Here is a 21,748-nt window from a genome sequence, read left to right on the forward strand (position 1 = left end):
ATGGATAACTATGAGATTCTGAGTCTGTAGGAAAACCTCAGGCCAGAAGTAGAGCATATTGTTTATAGTTCTGTCCTAAAATTAGATTTGATTTAACAGTGTTCTTATCAGGCCAGATCAAGTAGTACAAAAAGTCTTTCAAGACACTTTCCGTAAGTTCATCATGCTGGTTTCAGTGATTTTTAAAAGAACATGTTAATGGCTTATGATGAGTAATAAAATAATAAGAAATAATTTGCATCATTTCATACATACGCGAAGAAATGATTATTCATCCACTTATTATTATTCTTGCTATTAGTATTTTCTTACATTTCTATCCCACCTTTCATCCAGGGAACTTAAGGTGGTGTACATAGTTATCTTTTGCCCAATTTTACACTCACAACAACTCCGTGAGGTAGGTGAGGCCCAAGGTCACACAGTGAGCTTTGTGACTGAGTGAGGATCCAAACCCTGGTTTCCCAGGTCTCAGTCCAACATGCTAACAGTGGCTCCCTGATTGATTGATTGATTGATTGATTGATTGACTGATCGATCAATCGATTGATCAATTATTTAATTTGTACCATTCTCTCAAATTCATTTTCAGTTACTCAGAAACATGCATGGAATTGACTGGGAATTCATTTCACCAAGAATTAAATGGGTTTAAGTTTGGCTGAAGGCAGGCGATAGTAGCAGATTTTTCTCTCTGGGAATTAAAGGCAATTTGAAAAAGAGATCGCTGCTTATGCTATGTTTGCTCATTCCACTTCTGCCTCTGTTAAAGAGGCTGCACAGGTTTTTCTGTTCCCCAAACCTGCAAAACCTGCTTGACCAGGGGCAACAGTGAAACAGAAGAAGTATTTATCAAGCTCATTTCAACCCTCTTAAATATTGCCTCTTTCCAGGTTTTCTCTCTATTGCCCCAGTCTAACAAGCATAGCCTGCATGCAGAGACAGGCTTTGCCTTACTAACTGCACCAGAACCTCCAGCTTGGAGGAAGAAATCACGTTCATTTCGGATTGTGTCTCTCACCCTGTTCATGTTCCAACATGGTAGACCTTTGATTGGACTGATGTGCTTAAAATCCCTTCTCTAAATAAGAAGCTGTATTATGGGGAAGAGACGTTGATAAGTGGTAGCACATGTTTGATATGCAGACATCCCTAGCACCTCCAAGTAGAATTGAGAGAAAACCTTGCCATAAACCCTGAGGATATGCTGCCAGTCAGTGTAGACAATACTGAACTAGATAGACCAATGGTCTGATTCCTCATAAGACAGCTTCTTATGTTATACATAACTGTAGCAATTAACACTGGCCAAGAGATACAGGGGTACAAAGTAACCTGTTGCTTCCTCGCTTTTTATTTATTCTATAAAATTTGTATACCACCCTTCATCCAGGGTGGTTCAAAGCACTTTGTGCCAATGTACACTTTTGACTGAACGCAATGTGAAATGTTGATGTATCCCTTCACCTTACAATAGCCCGTCCATGATAAGCACATAGCCAACAGCGTGCGAAACGTGTGGAGCAATGAGTGTAGGATATCCAAGTGCCAAAACCAGGACTGATCTCCAGATGATTCATAAGAAATGTTTCTCACATGAGTCACAGATGAGAGAGAGGGAGGGGGAATGCTGCATGCATCAAATTATTATTTGGAAAACGTTACTTCTGCTGTTCACATGGTAATGTGGTACCAATTTTTTGGATTCTGAATAGCTTGGCATCTGCTTCAGGGAGACAGGTGCTTGGTGAGAAAGAGAGCAAAAGACTGCAATTCCTTGCTCCACACAATAGCAGGACCAGAGCAACATGAAAGGCAGAAGGAGGACTGAGTCAGCGACTCAGTTATGTCCAGAGGAGGGAAATAGATGGAAATGACAGACATGGCAGGTTACTAACCATGCAGGATGGTGGAGATGAAATGAAGCAATCCCAGGAGAAAAAGCAGACCAAGTGACTCACACTAGATATTGATGAAATGTCTCATCAGAGTATGGTAAACAGGCTATGGCTCTAATGCCCAGTTGGCAGTACTGGGTGATGATGGATGGTCTTGGGATTTGGTTGCTGGATGGGAGTCTCTGAGACAAGTTCTTGATAACGGGATCCAATAACTCAGGAGTAGCTAGCCTATGGTTCTCCAGATGTTGTTGGACTCCTGCTACCATCAGTCCCAGCCAGCACAGCCACTGGTCAGGTGTGTGGAAGTTGTAATGCAGGAACATCTGGAAGGTTAGTCATCCCTGCAATAAACCTAAGTCCTGCAGGTCCTTACAAGACCTAGTTCAGAAGGTTAAAAGCTGTATAAATTGTTTCAAAGTATCTAAATGTATTCTTTGTAACATGTTGTTAGTTACAGAATTATTAACAGATACTGTATATAAATCCTCTAGTTTCCTATTGTAATCATGAAGGAATCTTTCCCTCCATTGAACCATATATTAGTTAACCTGGCCCATGCTTCATTATTAGAAGTCAGATTTGGTTTGCTAAGCAAAGAAAAGGGCCCATGATATTTCACTGTAAAATATATTCTTGTTTGGTGTTCCAAAACAGTAGCTCAGTTAAGTCTGCAATAGCAAAAAAGTTGCCAAATCCATAAAAAGTGCTGTAATGCCTTAAGACTTAACTTTCTGTTCCATCAAATGCCGCTAGTTCTGTTTTCTGATGTGGGGTGCAGAGGGTGCAAATGGCTACTAATCAGCATGGAAACTTTCAGTCTACAAATACAGAAGCAATTCATATAATGCATTAACTCCCAGTGCAAGCTTGTAAAAATAGTCAATTGTACAAGGAAATCTGAATTATCCGTTATATTCCACTCAAGCTTGAGAAGAGAAGAATAACATGGTGCTGATGGTGCTGAATGAAATCACTGTTGGATATAGTCATTAAAAAGCTGTGGAATGATCAACTGTGTTGAGAAAATAAATATAGCGCTGGCCATAGGTACAATCTCTTTGCCTTCTTTTGTTGACCTTCCACTATGTTGAATTTGATTATCATATTTGTTAAAGTAGGGGAGTCATTTTTCTTTATAGAACTATTAGTATTTTTCCATTGAAACCATATGTTTGGTGGTTATGTTGTTCAGTTGCAAAATGCATACCATTTTAAAGTAATTTGTTGTAAAAACACACAATAATGAAATGGCAGAATGAACCCATTTGGGCAGATATACTAAAACTGACTTTTCGGTCTATTAAAGACAGAGCTAGAAATTTAAGGGAAGCACTCAAGGATTTCATGACCATGCTGACTTCTCAAACTTTCTCACTAGAGACCAGAAGTCTTGTCCAAGAACCCCTACTTAGCTGATTTGTGGAGCACTTTGTTTTACACTTATAAACCAATTCCATTCCAGATTGTACCATTGTGTCTTGGCACCGTGAGATTTACAAATGTTGCTGCATTAGGAAAGCATACTTTGCTGCAGGGTGGGTAAGCATGTGGAACAAATCAAGCATTACTAAAAGTCTGTATATCCATGGTATATAGGCTGATTCAATCTTAGGACATGATTCACACACAAAGCACTTAACTCCAGAGCAGTTAATCTCCCACAAAGATCCCATGGAAGTCTAAGGGATGAGTCCAGGGGCAGACACAGTTAGTGGCATGTAGCCAACCTATAATTTCACATGTCAGAAAAACACTAGTTTTGATAGATCAGACTAACATAGGAACTCCCAGGCCTATTTCGATGTTGAGGAAATTCAGAAATCACAGGGAAATAGGAGCTGGCGGTTAGAGCAATCCAAACTATAGGAAGCCAGCATTATGGTAAATTATGCAAGTGTAATTTGCCCCATTCTACATTCCATTCAGGAAAGAGGCTACTGCTGACTAAGCCAGCCCAAGCCTAGCAGAAGAGGGGAAAGCCTTTAAAACAGAGATTGACTTACACCACCCTTCCTGCCAGTGTAAATTCTGTTAAGTTGCTAGGTGACATGAACAAGTCAAACATAGGAATAGGGGTAATTCTTACCCTGCCCTGTCCCACCCTCAACCCTACCCCTACCATTCCCCTCAAACACCCCTTTTTCAGGACTAAGCCCTGGCATATCTCTGGGTGAGCCTGAATGAGGGGGCTAACCCCCTCTCAGCCAGAGGCCCACCTACTCCAAACTCCACTCATCCCAGCGGATCTTGCGTTTGAATTGCTCCCTAAGTTAACTCATCTTTCCAGAGTGAATTGGACCATCTGACAGTGAGTCAAGCTCTAGGTTTTGCCTTGTGTTTAATGATTCCACACAATTTCAATGGTTTCTATGAGGGTGTCAGTTTCACTGTGTCTATCCATAGCAAACAAGGCTGCCCCACCCACAAAGTGGGGTAAAGCAACTGCCTTAGGCAAAGATTTTGCCAAAGGTGCCAGAGATGCCAGCAGAGGTGGGATGTTTGGTGGCACTTCTCGTTTTGCCTCAAGCAGTGAAAAAGGGACACACTGTCCCTGATAGCAAACACAGTTAATAAATCTTAACAAGGAAAATCATAGTATTTCTGATTGATCCATTCTATTATCCAAGCCTTGAGTATTCTCCTGAACAGCAGCAAGCAAGACCATCTGCCACTGGGGCTAGAAAGAAAAAGCAAGAAGGATGAAACCGTTTAGGCTATTAGCCTGCATTAGAAACTGGAGACATTAAACTCTAGAGTCCGTTTATTCTTTTAAACACCAAGCCTCAATACATCCCACCACCGCCCCCCTCCACAACACCAACATGACATCAAACATGTGGAGCTCATTACAGTAGCTGGCATGTACAGAGAAAAATATGCTAATCAAAAACACACAAACATAGATCTAGGAATGCCCGACAAATATCCTCCATGATCATCTCACCAATGATGTGCTCCAGTGCTGGCCACTGAAGTCATAGGAACGCAAGAGTTGGTGGCTGAGAAGTGATGCTGAAGGGCACTCAATGATAAATATCAAGTGGTAAAGCTTTCCCTGGATTTATCACTGCAAGTGGGAGACTGAGTGACTAAAATGCTATCTCCTATCAAATCTCCCTGCCTGTTGAAAACCTGATAGAAAGGTTTGACCTGGACTTCTTCCTTATCAAATACCTATCACAATGGGGGGGGGGGGAGATGTGTTTGTTCTTCATATAAAAACATTCATAAATGTAACCCTCCCACCTTAGTTTAAGGTGCTTCAGCCCAGGAAAACTGCTACAAGGTGAACAAACCAGACATTGCTATGGTTTGACAAGACTTGTATCTGATTATGTTATCTAATGGCACCCATAATGCTGTGATAATCCAATGGTGATAGGTCTCAGATTAATATTTGGGTCCAATTGTTCGTGTGTGTGTGTGCGCGCATGTGCGCACGTGCATGCATATTATTGGTTAACAATTTTGGATGTTTTTACTCTGTTTTAATGTTTCTCTGTAACCCACTTTCATAGAATCATAGAATCATAGAGTTGGAAGAGACCACAAGGGCCATCGAGTCCAACCCCCTGCCAAGCAGGAAACTTTGAGTTCACCTTTCTGTTAAAAAAAGAGCAATTGATAAATTGATAAATAAAATAATAATAATAATAATAATAATAATAATAATAATAATGTTGCCCTAAATGCCTGTGAGTCCTTTAGGACCTTATGGAGAGTAAATATATTCAAACACAGCCACTGGAACAGAAGTGTTTATTCTGAAGAGAGTCTTTGTCAAACTACCATGACTCTAAATGAACAAATGACAGAAGAGCAACACAGTCTTTTCATCTTTCCAGTCAAGAAGAACTGTTTTAAATATAAGGAAGCATGAGGTCACTTTTCCTGGCAGACGAGCACACGCAGCTTCCGTTGACTTCAGTAGCAACATCATGTCCTAGGAGAAAAGCTGGGCATTGACTTCACTGGTGTCACACAGGGGACAAACCAACCCCAACCGAGCAAATTTGGTTCTTATCTACTCCATTGTGTATGTGCCAGAAAAGTACATTTGCATGATGTAATTGTGCATACCCAAACAGCTGCATGCTGGTGTTTAGCGTCCAAATCAGATATGCAGATTTCTGTTTATATATATGCAGTATTTTCACACACACAAAGTTCTCAAGCGGTACAAATAACATCCAGGAACATCTGTCTCCATTGGCAAGCAAATCTATATTGGGCTCTCTTCAAAGCCAGTCAAGGTTTAGCAGAGCCTGGTTTAAACTTGGTCTTCCCCGGGAATGCCTCAGAAGTGGAAGTGATTCACAAAACACTTAAGCCAGCTACTTTTAAACCCTGTTGAAATTGCATTGTAAATCTGAGCCATAAAGCAACACCCCCCTACAAAAAAAATATATTGTTGCATGCACACCTATGAATTATATGTGGGGAGGGGAGTGTTTGCTCTGAGGTGCTTATTATTTCCAGGAAACCCCATCAGGGAGATGAAGAATTCTAAAAAGAAAAACAACCTTCAGTTATGCCATGACAGCTACTTTTAGCCACCCACTCCTTATTAAAGTCTGCTGTGCCGTTCTATGAATTTATGTAATAGGCTAAAGAACTGGGCCTTTGTATTATTCCATGGTCTATATTTTTGCAGCTGCAGAGCTTCATGGGAGTCAGTAGTAGCAATAGTTAGCAATTTTATTGCCATAGGGATTAGACACTTTATCCAGGGTCCCACCATACTGGCGCAAAAAATGTTTGGCACTCTGAGTCTTGAAAAGGTTCCTAATCTAAACTGAACGCAAGACACAACAGGTGGCTATGACAGATGGGGAGCACAGAGAAACATTGAGACACTGCTGTATAAACTGCAGACTTAGCATGCCAGCTACTTAGCTGTTCTTTTCCTAAGTGCACGCTCTGCTATTGCTCTATTAGTCAAAGGAGAAGTGCCCTAGCAGTTCCCAAACATGTTCAAATCACAGCACACATTGAGCTTGCAGTCACTCTGGTAGTGCTGAACGCAATCACTTCGGTGGTGTTGGGTGATGTCACAACAGACAGACATCTCCACACCATGCAGCTATTAATGGAACAGGACTCTGCATCACATCTACCAAAGGAACCTCACAGCGTGCCTGTTATCAGAAACAGAATTTGCTCCACATGCTTTCAAGAGAACAGAGCTATGTCTTGCTTTGTCCAAGTTCAGTTTAAAAGGCGACACAAAAACTAGCTGGCTTTGGTAGGCAATGAATAGTAACAATTCAATTATAATTCTTTGGGGACGGTCATTGGTATCTCTTCGTGTGTGTGTGTGTGTGAGAGAGAGAGAGAGAGAGAGAGAGAGCTCGTCTGGCAATTAAGTCTCTAGTCACCTAACCCATGAGTTTGTTCTTGATGTCACATAACATCTATTTGATAGACACCTAAATGCTTCCACTGTTTACCTATCATCACACATCCAGTCTCCTCCTATTGATGCATTGCCAGTTTTCCTTGCCCTGGTAGAAGAGATGCAGTTTCCTATAACCCATTTTCACAGTGAGTTTTCTGTGTCAGCAGGAGGTTGGGCTGAACTGTCTTTGAGGTTACTTAAGACTCTATAATTCTATGAGTAACTCCTATGTGGCTTTGTCTGCTCCTTTGTCACTGACCTTTGTCCTTAATTGAGTTTCCCTACATTCGATATTCTAACCAGTCTTGGAAAGTCCAAGCAAAGGGTGAGGAATCAGTTAGAAATGAATGGGTTATGGAGGTTGCACAACTTACGATTCATCAACCTTAGAGGTGCTTAGCAAACCTTCTTCTCACAGTCCCAGGCAAACAACAAAAATATCATTGAACTTTTAGAGACCAATATACATGGCTGGTGGTCTGCATTTGACTGTGGATTCCACAACCCAGGAACCACCAATTAAAGGGCCTTGTCACATGTCAGCACCAACTGGGCAGCAATTGCAGTGCCACTCTGGACCATGTAAACTGGCAAAGCACTATTAATGCCCCTTGAGAACTGGGTCATGGAGAAGTTGATATGTAACTATCTGCAATGTGTGCCTTGTATTTCTTGGTTGTAGCACTACCTTCCACTAAAGTCTTTCTAAAACCATCCCATTTTGGTTTTGTGCTTAAGAATAAGTTCATGCATTAAATAATTGGGTGGCATTCTTTTAGGTCATACTAAAGAGTAGATCCACTGAAATCCATGGACTTATCAATGGGTATATGATTTAGGGTTGTTCTAGAGCCAATGGGGTTCAGCTTAAACCCCTAGAACCCATTTGGTTGCATATAGATGGCACCTTCCCAACCCTGCAACACAAACTGTTTGGATCGAGCAACTTGTGCCAAACTTTCTCATGACAGTCTACCTACAAATTAAGATCTTTCAAGCTATGTATAGTTACTGCCTTATTTTACTTATTTCATGTATAGACCTCTCTAAGAAGGAATGGTTCTCCACCACTGACTTTTTATTTTCACAACAACCCTGTGAGGTAGATTATACTGAATGGCTCAAGGTCTCAATGGCTGACAGTCTCATGGCAAAGTGGGGATTTGAACCTGGGTCTCCCCAATCATAACACACCACTTAAAACTACACCACCACTGTTGCTCTTTCCTTCCCTTACTCTCATTTTTGGCATTGTGTGCTTTCTTGCATATAGGGCGAATAATTTTTTTATTTACGTATTTTCTTAAACGTATACCTCACTTTTCTTCCATTATGGAGTGCAAAGCAGCACACTATGAAAATAGAGACACAGTCCTTATTGTGGAAAAAGTGGGTTGATAGTGGGATATATTCATGAGGATCAGATGGAGAATTTTTGTCATTTTTCATTTTGTGGTCCAGATACCACTTACCAGCTAGTGCTGAGTGCCAGCACTGTATCTTCTTCAACTGCAATACCTTTTAGTATCTATTTATGGATCGTCAGCTTTGTGTGCCTCAACGTTCCCTACATTGCTTGAGAAAACAATTAAATCTTTGCAGAAAGCTGAAGTCATATTAGCTGTTTATAAATGTTTATTGAATTGTTGTAAATTGGATGCTCAGGAACTTAATGAATGTTTCATTCAGCTCAGTCCATGGGAAGTTGCTTTACCATTTTTAGATTTAAAATCAAGGTTGAGTCAACAAAAAATGATGCTCTGGGTATTTTGGACTCCACAGTGCCTTTATAGGAGGGAACTGGTTATGTAGATGCTGGCAGTGTATTGCTAAAAACACCTCTTTGAGGCACATGATGTGGGCATGTCCTGTGGTGTCAGCTTTCTGGTCAGAAATTATTGTTTGTGTGAGCTATGTTTTGGAGAAATCATTTATATTTTTGCAGTTGTTCACACACTCTTAAATTATCTTCCTGTGATGTGGGAACTAACAGATAGACAATAAATGTAGATCCTGCAAGGAAGGACAAGAACTCAGCATCTACTACTCAGTAGTCTGAAGATCTCACACTGCCCTTTCCCAATTGCTGATCTTTGTTGAAATACCTACTGCACATATTATTCCATATGCTGGTTAGGATTGATGGAGTACGGTTATTGTTAATGTCAGTTAGTGGTGTTTTTACATCTTTCTTCCAGCTATATTGGCAAAATAAAAAGACCTGTGTGTGCTTAGCTTCAGCAAGGTGGTGGCCATGTGTGCCTTCAAAGGAAACCCTGGGCCAGGGTTAATTTTTAATTAAAAACTTGAAAAAGCAGGGCTCAGGTGAGACCTAGTCACACAAGCAGCTGTCACGTTGATCTGGAACCATGTGGCAATTGCTTCATTCAATTTCATGACATCACAAACCCCTCCTCCCCTCAAAGGGGTTGCAGTCGTGGTGTGGTGTGTGCATGGTGCAAGACATTACAAAGTGCTCAGTACCCAACCCTAGTGCAAGCATCCCAAAACACTGCCGTTTCTGCAGATGTCTTTCTTCAAAATAAGTTGACGGGGCTTGCTTGGGATTTCTGCTGGAAATCTTGCTGCCATTCTCCCAGACTTTAGCTGTGCCTGGCATGCATTTTGCCTTCTTCAAGCGTAACTAATTGGGGATCTCCCCTCACCTCTTTATTTCTCCCACCGCTCCCCCCCCCCCAGTCCAGCTTTCCACAAGGGATGACACTGTAGCTTTAACAATGGCACCGAGGTCTAAAGACTTCCTTCCAAACTTGGCGTTTGGACTTTTGCAGAAGCGACGGGACCGGTGGTTGTAATTTGAGAGGGAGGGGGAGAGAGAAAGAGAGAGAGATCCTACGGCCAAAAGCCAAGATCCCGCGTTACCACCACCAATCCAGATGCAGCAGCAAAAGGGTAGCAAACCAAGCGGCTTCAGGCAGGTCTAGCTAGAATCTCTCTCTCTCTGCTTTTGCTCGCACGTTTCTTTACTTGGAAGGCAGAGTGGAGGGAGGAGGAAAAACGTGCTGGAGGTGCATGGGGAACTTGGAGGGAAAGAAATAAAAAGCAACTCCTCCCTAGGGCTCGCTCGCTCTCTCCCCGCGCACACAGCTCCCCACCTACAGGACTAGAGACGATCTCGTGGGGGACTCGAGAGAGATCTTTTTCAGGAGAAGCCCAACCGCGAGCCCCAATGAAGCCCCGCGCGGAGGGCGAGAGGACTTGATCTTCCGCGCTCCGCCGCCGCCGCCGTCTGCCTTCGCCCGCCGTCGGGGAGCCGCTTCTCCGCCTCTCCCCTTGGCCGGGATGGGGCTGCCCCTGGGGCTTCGCCTGGTGGGGCTGCTGGGCTGCTTGGGCAGCGTGTGCCGCGGCTACTTCGACGGGCCGCTCTACCCGGAGATGTCCAACGGGACGCTGCACCACTACTTCGTGCCCGACGGCGACTACGAGGAGAACGACGACCCGGAGAAGTGCCAGCTGCTCTTCAGGGTGAGCGAGCGGCGGCGCTGCTGGGCGGCCGAGGAGGAGCAGCGGGCGGCGGCGGCGGCCCCCGGCCTGACCCTGCGCGAGGAGCTCACCGTCCTGGGCCGGCAGGTGGAGGACGCGGCGCGGGTGCTCGAGGGCATCCGCAAGAGCATCTCGTACGACCTGGACGGCGAGGAGAGCTACGGCAAGTACCTGCGCCGCGAGGCCACGCAGATCGGCGACGCCTACGCCAACTCGGACAAGTCCCTGGGCGAGCTGGAAAACAAGTTCCGGCAGGGCCAGGAGCACGAGAGCCGCGAGGGGAGCCGCCTCAGCGAGGACTTCGCCGGCATGCTCGTGCACGCGCGCGCCCTCCTCAAGGACACGCTGGCCGTCTCGGCGGGCCTCCGGGACAAGTACGAGCTGCTCGCGCTCACCGTGCGCAGCCACGGCACGCGCCTCAGCCGCCTCAAGACCGAGTACCTCAAAGGCTGAGGAGGACGAGGAGGACGCCGACGACGCCTCCACTTGGGACCTTTCGCCGCCCCACAACAGCTCGCCAAGGCGCGGAAACCCTCCGCGCGCCTAATTTGCGCGCCTTCCCTCCTGCTATTCGAAACGGCGGCTGTGATTTGTCAGTCATATAATCCTTCCCGCGTAGCACTTTGAAAGTGCAAAGGAACCCTGGAGGCGGTGGTTCTCCTCAGGGGACAGGTTGTTGTGGGGCTATATTAAAGGACAGCAAGCTGGCAATTAATTGGGCTGTCTTATTTTATTTGCCACCACGAAGGGTGCCATTTCTGCCTTAGGCACCCAAATGGCTTGGAACACTTGTTTTGTTTTGCTTTTTTAATAATAATAATAATAATAATAATGCTTACAGGCTCCTGTGCCGTTCCCAACTTTCTGACGTGCAGAAACTCAACAGGTGACTGTTACATCTCTGTGTTAAAAGAACTGCACCTGTTGGGTTTCTGCCTGTCACGCAGCTGTTGAATGCACATGGATCCTGTGGGTGGGGGAGAGGTGGCTTACAAGCTGGTTGTGTTGTGTTCATCCTCTGCTTTGAGGGTTATGTGTAAAAGGGAGGTGCAAGTAATTAACAGGGCAGTCTGTACCTGCCTGCCTGGAAATAAGATCTGTTGAGTCCAGCCAGCCATGCTCCCATGAAGGCATATATCGAACTGCAGCCTTGCTGGCTAAAAAAACCCCATTGGTGGATTTCTTATGCATGCATTTTCCAGATGTGGATATGGAGGCTGGAGTGTGACTTGTCAGCAGCTTTTGAAGCCTGCACTACTGCACAACCAAGAGTAGCTCAGTTGTGGATAACTGGGTTGCACAGCTATCCCACGAGTCTTACTAGTATTTATATTATTAGATAGTCCTGGACATACGGGAAAACTTTGCGATCAGTCCCAATTCAGCAGAGTTAGGCACTCTGAAACCAGTTGTGGTCAGTAACCCAGGGATATAAGTCACTGAGGCCAAAAGATAATGACTTGCTAATAGCTTTTGGACCTTCCTCTCAGCTTCTTCCCAACTGCAGCCAGTTGTTCATGGGTTGTGTTTTCACAACAAACCTGTGAGGTAGACCACTGTTTGCCCCTTTTATATTGGAAGAGATGAAGCTGAGTGACCTGTCCAAGACTATTGCAAGGGTCACCCCAGGTCATAAGTCTTAATTGTCTGTCAACTTATAGTTGTTAAATCATGTTGCAATCCTCATATTCTCTGGCCGACTGGGGAATTTGTTGCTCCTTACCCCCTTTTGTAAGCCTGTCAGACTTAATTAAGGATAGCTAAAGAGAAGTTTCATTCCACTCTTTCACAGCTGATAGCTGACATGGAGGTTTTTTAAAATCTTGATTAGTGATTCTGAGTATGAAATCAAGGAGTTATTTTAGGTTCCATAATCGGGAGCAGAAGGGTGTGATCTTTTGTAAACATTTCCAGAGAGGTAGCTGCAAACTTTTGTATGAGGCCTCAAGAGAAGTAAGAGAATAACTTTCCCATCCTTTCAGTGTGTGTTGGGGAAAACAGGAATTCAAATACTCATTAGAGGTTGTATGGAGCCAGAATGTGGAAACTATTTATTTGGCAAAGTACAAGGGTGTGGTGTTCATCCATATCACACAAGACTGCAAGAATATAGCCTTCTCTCTCTCTCTTAAAAAAAATTATGGGGTTATCTTCACTGATTGAGGGGGAAATTCCCACCTTGTTATCATATTTAACACTTATCCCAGTCATAGAGTATGGAGAATACCTACAGTAACAGCTTCATCATCTCATCTCTCCCATGCCACCATCATCTCCCCTGTGCTACCTTTACTCAGTGCAGAATACACAACTGTGCTTAGTGTACTTCTGATTACATTCCTCTAAACTTGCAAAATTAGGTGAGCTGGAGCTGTGAACATTCTGATATCAAGGGTTTTGTTCTATCAAATGTGGATTTGTGTCTTAGGCACTTTTAAATACAAGTGACAGTCTTTAAGATGCAAAACCCTAGGGCCTGCCTGAAAAACTCTGCCAAACTTGAAGCAGTGACTCCCATCCTTTTCCTCCTCTTTCCTTTTGTGCAAGAATTGTTTTAAATTCTGTAAAAGGATTTAGCGTAGTTGGAAGCTACTGTTGAGTCTAGCTTGGCTCCCTCCAGGATGTAAATTTCCTGCCCACTGGGAGACAGCCCAGCTGGAATGCCAGCAACAGTGAGAGATTGGAATCTGAGCCATCCTTCCCTTCATCGAGAGTTCGAACTTGCCAGATCTAAATATAAAAAGTAATTGCTATGGTGTCCGCAGAGTGGTTTTCTAGTGGAGCTGTAACATTTCAAAAAAACATTTCTTCTCTTATGTGGAATGGCAGTGCTCCATACTAAGGGGCAGTCCTTAAAACCAAAATAGGGCTTTCTGGCAATATTACTCCAAGCTCAGAACAGGTAATTCTGTACCCTTTGGGGAAAAAACAGGGGAACGCTTCCAAGTAACCTTTAAGAATAAAATGGAACAGAGGTAGTCAGATTTCCACTCTAAAAGAAGGTGACAAATCCTGTTGACTCTTCTTTTGCACTAGGAATTTCAGGTACTGTACAGGTAAACAATAAGAATCTAATTCCTCAGGCTTTCAATGGATGAGAGTAAGGCTCCTGGAGCCAGCAGGGCAGAAGAAGACTTTCTTTCTATTTCAATGTGTAGCCACCTGGGATATATGAATTCCCAACAGTAATTTGACTCCAAGTAGCAATCGTCTTTTCCATTGCTGCAAATCCTTTCCCCTTGCTGCTACATCATCACTATCACCACACTTCTTTCCTCTAGCTGTTCTGTTTCCTAATTGCTCGCACTGTAGGGATTTCACTTGCCATGTTAAACAGTAAGAGGTGCTCTGCAATTGCAGTGCTGTGACACAGTTCTGCAGAGCTGAGATATTTGGAAATAACCGGATGTATTGTGTACAAGGGGGCTGTTTTGTCTGGAATAAAAGGCATTCCTAAGACATCTGTTCAGATACTACCCTCCATCTTCTGTACTTTCATAGTACTGAATATAACACATGCTTGATGGCAATTATTGCTGAATTTGCAGACACTCTTACCCTTCTAAAATTATTCCAGTCTTCCAGCTATTTCATTACCTGTATCTCTCTACAAGAAAACTTAGGCTGTGGGTTCTGTGCATACTTACTTGGAAGTAAGCCCCATTGGACTCAGTGGGACTTGCTTCTGAATAAGCATGCATAAGCTTGATGCTGTAAAGTCCACAGGATTCTTTACCAAACACATCTCAGTGCTCTCAGTGCATGGTTCATTCCTTCACCTATTCCTTTTCCTAGTACCTTGCATAATACTAGCCCTTACCTGATCCTGCTCTTTTAACATCACTGCATTAAATATCAAGTATTGGAAGTACCTTTTCAAGTTAGCCATTAATTCTATATATATTTATTTACATGTCAGCTTAGAAGTAAAGGGCTTTTCCCTAGGAGAGTTGAGTTTAGGATTGCACTGCTACCCACTTAACCTGGAAGTTAAGTCCCGTTGAACTCAATGGGGCTGGCTTCTGAACATAAAAATTTGGGTTTGCACTGTAAGATAACCCTTATATCAGAAGCTAGCTGTCTTTCCTTCTGTCATTGTCAAGTCAGCTAATTAACCTGGGCAGTGCTCAGTCATCTAGTTCTGAAACATGTTGTGGTTTCACTAGTGACTCTTGAAGGATTGCTTGTGAATTTGCAGGCATGAGTGGTCCAGCAATGGCTTGCCCCATACCATGTTCATTATGTGTAAACCAGCACCACTGGTCACATTGTGCTCCCACTTGTTTGAACGACAATCTATAAGGGCCAACCCCAGGCATTTGACTATTCTTACCTATGCTTGCATTAGTGAGAAACTGGCTATGAGTCCTCAACAATGTGACAAAGCAGTAAGAAATCACATAGTGAGAAAAATATTATAATACTGGGTTATCCAGAAGCAGGCCTACTTTAGCTTCATTTCCACTGATACCCTAGAGAGGTATGAGACACCCTCTAATAAGAGTTTGTTTTTTAGGGTGGTATTTATTAAATTTACTATTTCTTGAAAGTATACATTGTAAATGGTATGCAACAAATATACGTGAAATCTTGACATATTAAGTTAAGCATTCTAATATTTAACAACTATTTTGTATTCCATTGTGTATCTTTAATAATGTATTCTTATTTGGACTTTCTATTGCTGTTTTCAACCAGAAACTGCCCCCCTAAAAAACACACACCCCTAAATACAAATTCAACAGCCAAATGTGGATAAAACAAGGAGTCTTAAATCCACACTGAGGTGTGTATGTGGTCACACATTTTGCCCTGGTTTACCTTTTGTCTTCTCATTCACTCAGATATGGGCATGGCCCACAGCTCACTTCAACCAGCGTGTGAAATTGGCAGGGGTTGCAGTCCTGTGCACACTTATGCAAGACATAAGATCCATGGTATGTGTGCTTATAATTTATACATCTTGTCATATCATGAAGTAGGCTGCAGTTAAATTGGACTGCGTTCTTCCATATAGTTGGTCTGTTGGGCTTAATCAGCTTAACCGTGCAAATTTGCAACTTTAGTTGTATTCCTGGAACGCAAACAGCATTTTGCTGAGATTATTCCAGAACAAACAGTTTGTAGCTCAAACTAAAAGCTGTGATTTTTCTTTCTTTTGTAATAAAAAAACAGGACATTTTGTATGGTCACCTGCAAACCAGTAATGAGGAAACACCCATGGGGGCCAAATGTGGCCCTCAAGGACTTTCTATCAATGGAACTCTCCCCAGACCCCAATCCTTTCTGAACCCCAGTGTTTTCACTTGGCTGGGCGGGGGGGTTGCCCTTGAGCTCCAATAATGCCTCTTGCTTGTCTGGGAGGAGAAGGGCATGTGTAGGCACCACCCACTTTCATCTTGCCACCACCCACGACTGGTACATGGCCCTTGGAAGGCAGTGCCCAGAAGGCAGTGTGTCCCCCGGGCTGAAAAAAATTCCCCACCCTACTGTAAACTATCAGTACCCACAAAGGACATGTGAAACGCATGCAGAAGCTGGAGCCAGCAATTATCTATGTGTGTGACCACCTGAATAAGGATTATTTCTCCCGTTGTTCTGTTCACAGTGTAAGGACACATTTCTTTTTATTCCATAATCTTATTTCTTCTTTTATAACAACATCAGCTCCTAAATATATTTCTCCTCCTCCTTTTAAATGTATTTCCTTGTGAGACTGTCATGTAAGCATGCTTAGTATTGCAGTCTAAACCTGGTTAAGTTTTTTTGTTCTAATACACCAGTAACTTTCATGTCGCCATACTTTTGCTAGCTTTTTTTTCTCAAAAGAATCATTTGTGCCCCTAGACAATAGCAAAAGAGCATGGTGGGGAATTGGTTTTGATTTGATTTTAATTTCAATTGTTCTATTTAATTCAGAATCGAAGTTAATATGAGCTACATTTAAGAAGGAATACTGTCTTTGTATGGTTCTAATAAATATTTAAAGAAACATGTTGAAGTCCTGTTTTGGAGGGCATTTTAATCATGTCATTCTAGAAGTTTCCTTTGCCCCTTTGACAGCACTGCAAAAATCTGAGCAGCAACCTATCAAGGGGTTTCTTTCATTTAACATAAAATTTAATTGAATTTGAATGTAAAAGTTTCCAAGCCAATAAAGTTTTTTTTTATTTATAAAGTAGTGCTTTAAAAATACAGGCCACTTCCAGACTCAGTATTTTGGTGCTGGGATTCAATTACATACTAGCAAATTCAGATTGCAAAATTAAAGTGGATTTGGTGCTCTAGTGCAACAAACCCACTGCTCCCAACCCATCATTTGTGGTAATGAAAATGATGGTAAAATGAATTGGAAAGTGATGAATAACACTAGCTCCCGTTGCTCTAACCCAGCTTCTGCCAACCTACCAGTTCGAAAGCATACCAACACAAGTAAATAAATAGGTACCACTGCCATGGGAAGGTAAACGGCATTTCCATGCACTCTGGTACTCGTCGCCGTGTCCAGTTGCACCAGAAGTGGCTTAGTCATGCTGGTCACATGACCTGGAAAGTTGTCTGCAGACGAACGCCGGCTGCCTCGGCCTGAAGTGAGATGAGCGCCGCACCCCATAGTCGCTTTTGACTGGACTTAACTGTCCAGAGGTCCTTTACCTTTTTTTGCTATGATATAACCTCTCAAACTTAGATTTGTCATGACTACTGTTTTCTTTGTTTCAGTGGGACATGATGGTATTGCCAAACAGCACTGTTCCACCTACATTTGTGTTCACTGATGAGCACCTTGTCTCAAAAGTCAACATTTTGTTTTGGAAGATGGGTTACCAAGGATCCAGCAGACCAGGACAAAGTGCACTTGAAAGTTTTCTGCTGACACTTAAAATTAGAGTACAGCATTCCATTTACACTTTGCTTCCTTTGGCTAATCCTTCTGCAATAATAGTATACTGTAATAAAATTGATTGATTACAAACATTTACAGTTCTGTTACAATGATAATGAATTTTACCATTCCTTTGGTTATAAAAGTATCAGACTTCTTTTTTTAAAGTTCAGAGCTCAGAGCATGAACTTTTTTCTTTCAGCTTCCTGAAAAACAGTGGTAAAACATGAGTGTCAGTTTACTTAAGTGTCAGGACTCTGGCCAAAATGTAACTTGTAAATTCTATTTAAAGAAAATAATGTTGAACTCTTGGCTTGAATCCATCCAATGGTTTCTTAAAAAAACCAAAGTTTATTCAAATCCTACAGAAACCCCTGATATGATTCAGCCAAAGTCAAGCCCACTTAAAACCTATGTATGTTTTGGAGAAATTTAAGTGCATGTTTAACCCTTCCATTCCAATAGTGACCACCATTTTTGGTTTAACTATGCTGGAAGCTGGGCTAGCTTTGATACAGCAAGAAGATGGTCCTCTATGTGGATCCTCTCTAGCAAATTGCTGCTTGATAGGAGTTAAGCCCAATATTCTGCAGCCTACTTAACCCTTTCCTCCTATGCCAAAGGCACACATTCAGCATCTCCCATATAAAATGGCACTCTGAGATGCTTCCAAGCTAATCTGATCATAGTGCCATTCCATTGTTAGATCATATTGATATTAGGATCATGGTCTATGTTTACACAGAATAGAAAAGGGAGATGTAGAGACACCATACTTGGCAGTTGCTACCATTAAAATGACACAGTAAGGTGCATTATAGGTTAGAGAATTTCACACTCTCAAATACCTTCTTGGAAATGCGAATGACTTCAATGGGAAGCAGTAAATATATCTAACTGACATGTAGTTAGGAAAGAGCTTGATATAACTATGATGGCAGATTGCAAAGTAACATTCCAAAGAAAATGTCATATTGGTAATTTTCCTGTCTTTGTCATTCAGACCACTTCCAAACTTTTGTGGGAGGTTGTCAATCAAATATGGACAAATTTAGGCTTCCTCAATGAAACTGGATTAAAGTGCTCATGTACTTTTGTGCAAGGAACACACTTTAAAAACATGGGAAATTTTGCAGTAAGGAAATTGATGGGAACATGCACTTGAAAGCTTAAGATAGTCAATCACCAGGAAGTTGTATAACCTCTGTACAAACAAATCAGAATGCATGCTCAGTAAACAGACATCATTTATCCTCCATGCAAGCTTTGTGCAAACAAATCAGAATGAATGTTCAACAGAAATGTCATACTGTAAAAGAACAGGTGCATGAAATGAAAAATAAATTAGCTCTTTGCCCTCTTAAATCAGCAGCATGAAAAAGTCACAAGCATCAACATTTGATAAAACTCAAAGTGGATTTGTTTCTCAACAAAGGTTGTGAACTCACCAGAAAAAAAGGCCCTAGCAACTTGATCTACAGAAAGTAAAGCAGTGAGACCTTCTCAGCTGCCAATGTCTGCAGATCAAGCTACAATGGATGGTTGAAAGTTGCCAACCTTTAATTCCCAATGCCTTTCCTCAAGAACATTTCTGTCTAATGCCTCCTCCGTCTTATATTACATACACAACAAGGAAGTGGGCAAAAATCCCAAGTTCATGTTTTAGAAGTTTTTAAAACAACTGATGTCCATTTAAAACCATGTCAGTGCCAACATAAGACCTAGGCACTTGCTCTGGGGTAATCTCATTCTTTCCAGTGGAACGTACTCTGGAACAAATGCCATGAGCACTGCAGCTGTGTTTATTTTCACTGTTCAGGAGTGAACAGGCACTTTCCAGCCTTTCAAAGGAACAAAGCACTTTGAACATTCTAAACAAAGAGTTGGGGATCTTTACAGTGCTTGACTTCATGCTATCAAGCAGAATCGTGCAGGACATATGTCTCTAAAGGACAAATTGGTTGGACGTTTTTAAATTTCACATATGAAAATGTCCATTGGCAAACAAAACAAAGTTGCCTTTTAATATTTGGGCATCAAGGATGGCAGCACCTTTAATATTGGTGCTATTTTTTTAAAAAAAAAACATTTAAAAGCAGATGGGTTCAAATGCTAGTCGAGAAAAGGGGGGTGGAGAAACATCACCTTTAACATCTTTTGACAATAAGTGTCACGTCCTGTTTAAATATTGTGATATAGTGAAAGCTAGTTTTCATCATTTCATATTATTTCTGAGTCCTCATCAGTCTGCTTGACTTAAATGTGAGCCCCAATCCATCTACCACTTTTTACATTTTGCTATGCTCAAGGTGGCAGCCAAGGCAGGCTTAGGGACTTCCCCTTGCCATCAGTTGGGACATGATGAATGCTTTGTTTGTTGGGAAATCTAGGTGCTTCATTTTTCTCCCTGCTGACTAACCTGTGTAATGGGATGACCAAGTCAGCCACAGCTCTACGGTTGGTAGGTTGGGGGGCGGGGGCTGAGTGTCCTCAGAGCCTTAGCAATCATATCTATCAAGGCACAGGATTTCACTTTTAAGTCAGGACAGGGGTGGTGACCTTATGGAAGTTGCAAATGATTCAGTGCTCCCCATTTTCTTGTTGTTGTTTAGTCATTTAGTCGTGTCCGACTCTTTGTGACCCCATGGACCAGAGCACGTCAGGCACTCCTGTCTTCCACTGCCTCCCGCAGTTTGGTCAAACTCATGCTGGTACCTTCGAGAACACTATCCAACCATCTCATCCTCTGTCGTCCTCTTCTCCTTGTGCCCTCCATCTTTCCCAGGGTCTTTTCCAGGGCGTCTTCTCTTCTCATGAGGTGGCCAAAGTATTGGAGTCTCAGCTTCAGGATCTGTCCTTCTAGTGAGCGCTCAGGGCTGATTTCCTTAAGAATGGATAGGTTTGATCTTCTTGCAGTCCATGGGACTCTCAAAAGTCTCCTCCAGCACCATAATTCAAAAGCATCAATTCTTTGGCAATCAGTCTTCTTTATGGTCCAGCTCTTACTTCCATGCTCCCCATTATTGTCACATAAATCCATATATCACACAAAACACATTGGGTTCCTCAAGTTTTCCTCCATATAAGGGTGCATTTCCATATTACTCTATCTGCATATTTAAAAGCAAAACATGCATTGGATTGTCACTGAAGTCATTCTGGGGTCTGAAAAGACTCTTTTCCAGAAAACAGTTCAACTTCAACTTTTTTGTGGCTAAGCCATTTTCATATTAAAAGAAAGGCTTATGAACAGAATGCTCAAAAGCAAGCAGGAATGTTTTATCAGGTGCTGCAAGAAATCATATTGAAGGCTGACTCAACCATACAGGCAATGTCCTAATGAATTAATGACGCATCAAAATTGTTACTAGCATCAGATTAGTTATTTAACATGCAACGAAATCTTGTTGTCATTTTAAAAAATGCTTGGATGTCTAGAAAGGACTCCTATTCCTGGAAAGGTTGTCTGGAAAGGAATAGGTGGCTACTTAGAAAGCTAAACTGCAAATATATGTGTGTGCATCTATACGTGGGTGGCGCTGTGGGTAAAACCTCAGCACCTAGGGCTTGCCGATCGCATGGTCGGCGGTTCAAATCCCCGCGGCGGGGTGAGCGCCCGTCTTTCGGTCCCAGCTCCTGCCCACCTAGCAGTTCGAAAGCACTCTTAAGTGCAAGTAGATAAATAGGTACCGCTTTATAGCGGGAAGGTAAACGGCGTTTCCGTGTGCTGCGCTGGTGCCGGCTCGCCAGAGCAGCTTCATCACGCTGGCCACGTGACCCGGAAGTGTCTTCGGACAGCACTGGCCCCCGGCCTCTTAAGGGAGATGGGCGCACAACCCTAGAGTCGGACACGACTGGCCCGTACGGGCAGGGGTACCTTTACCTATCTATACATATACATATGTGTGTGTATCTATCTATTTATCTAGCTAGCTAGCTAGCTACCCTCCCACCCCACATAGTTATAGTAAAATATGTTGTAAGCCACTGGTCTTCAACTGGTAGATCAGTGGCATAGCTGTCAACTTTCCCCCATTTTTAAGGGAAATTACCTTTTTCCGA

At 42.6% G+C, this 21,748-nt stretch overlaps 1 protein-coding gene across 1 annotated transcript; it reads left to right on the top strand.

Moving 5' to 3' along the window:
* Positions 1 to 5,626: 5,626 nt before the first annotated feature.
* On the top strand, positions 5,627 to 16,795 carry FIBIN (fin bud initiation factor homolog). Its single transcript, XM_081011042.1, has one exon. The coding sequence runs from the start codon at positions 10,603 to 10,605 to the stop codon at positions 11,254 to 11,256; it is 654 nt and encodes a 217-aa protein (XP_080867168.1). The 5' UTR covers positions 5,627 to 10,602; the 3' UTR covers positions 11,257 to 16,795.
* The last annotated feature ends 4,953 nt before the right edge of the window (positions 16,796 to 21,748 follow it).

Source organism: Podarcis pityusensis, assembly GCF_964106645.2.
Source record: "Podarcis pityusensis genome assembly, chromosome: 1".
Classification (NCBI taxonomy): Eukaryota; Metazoa; Chordata; class Lepidosauria; order Squamata; family Lacertidae; genus Podarcis; species Podarcis pityusensis.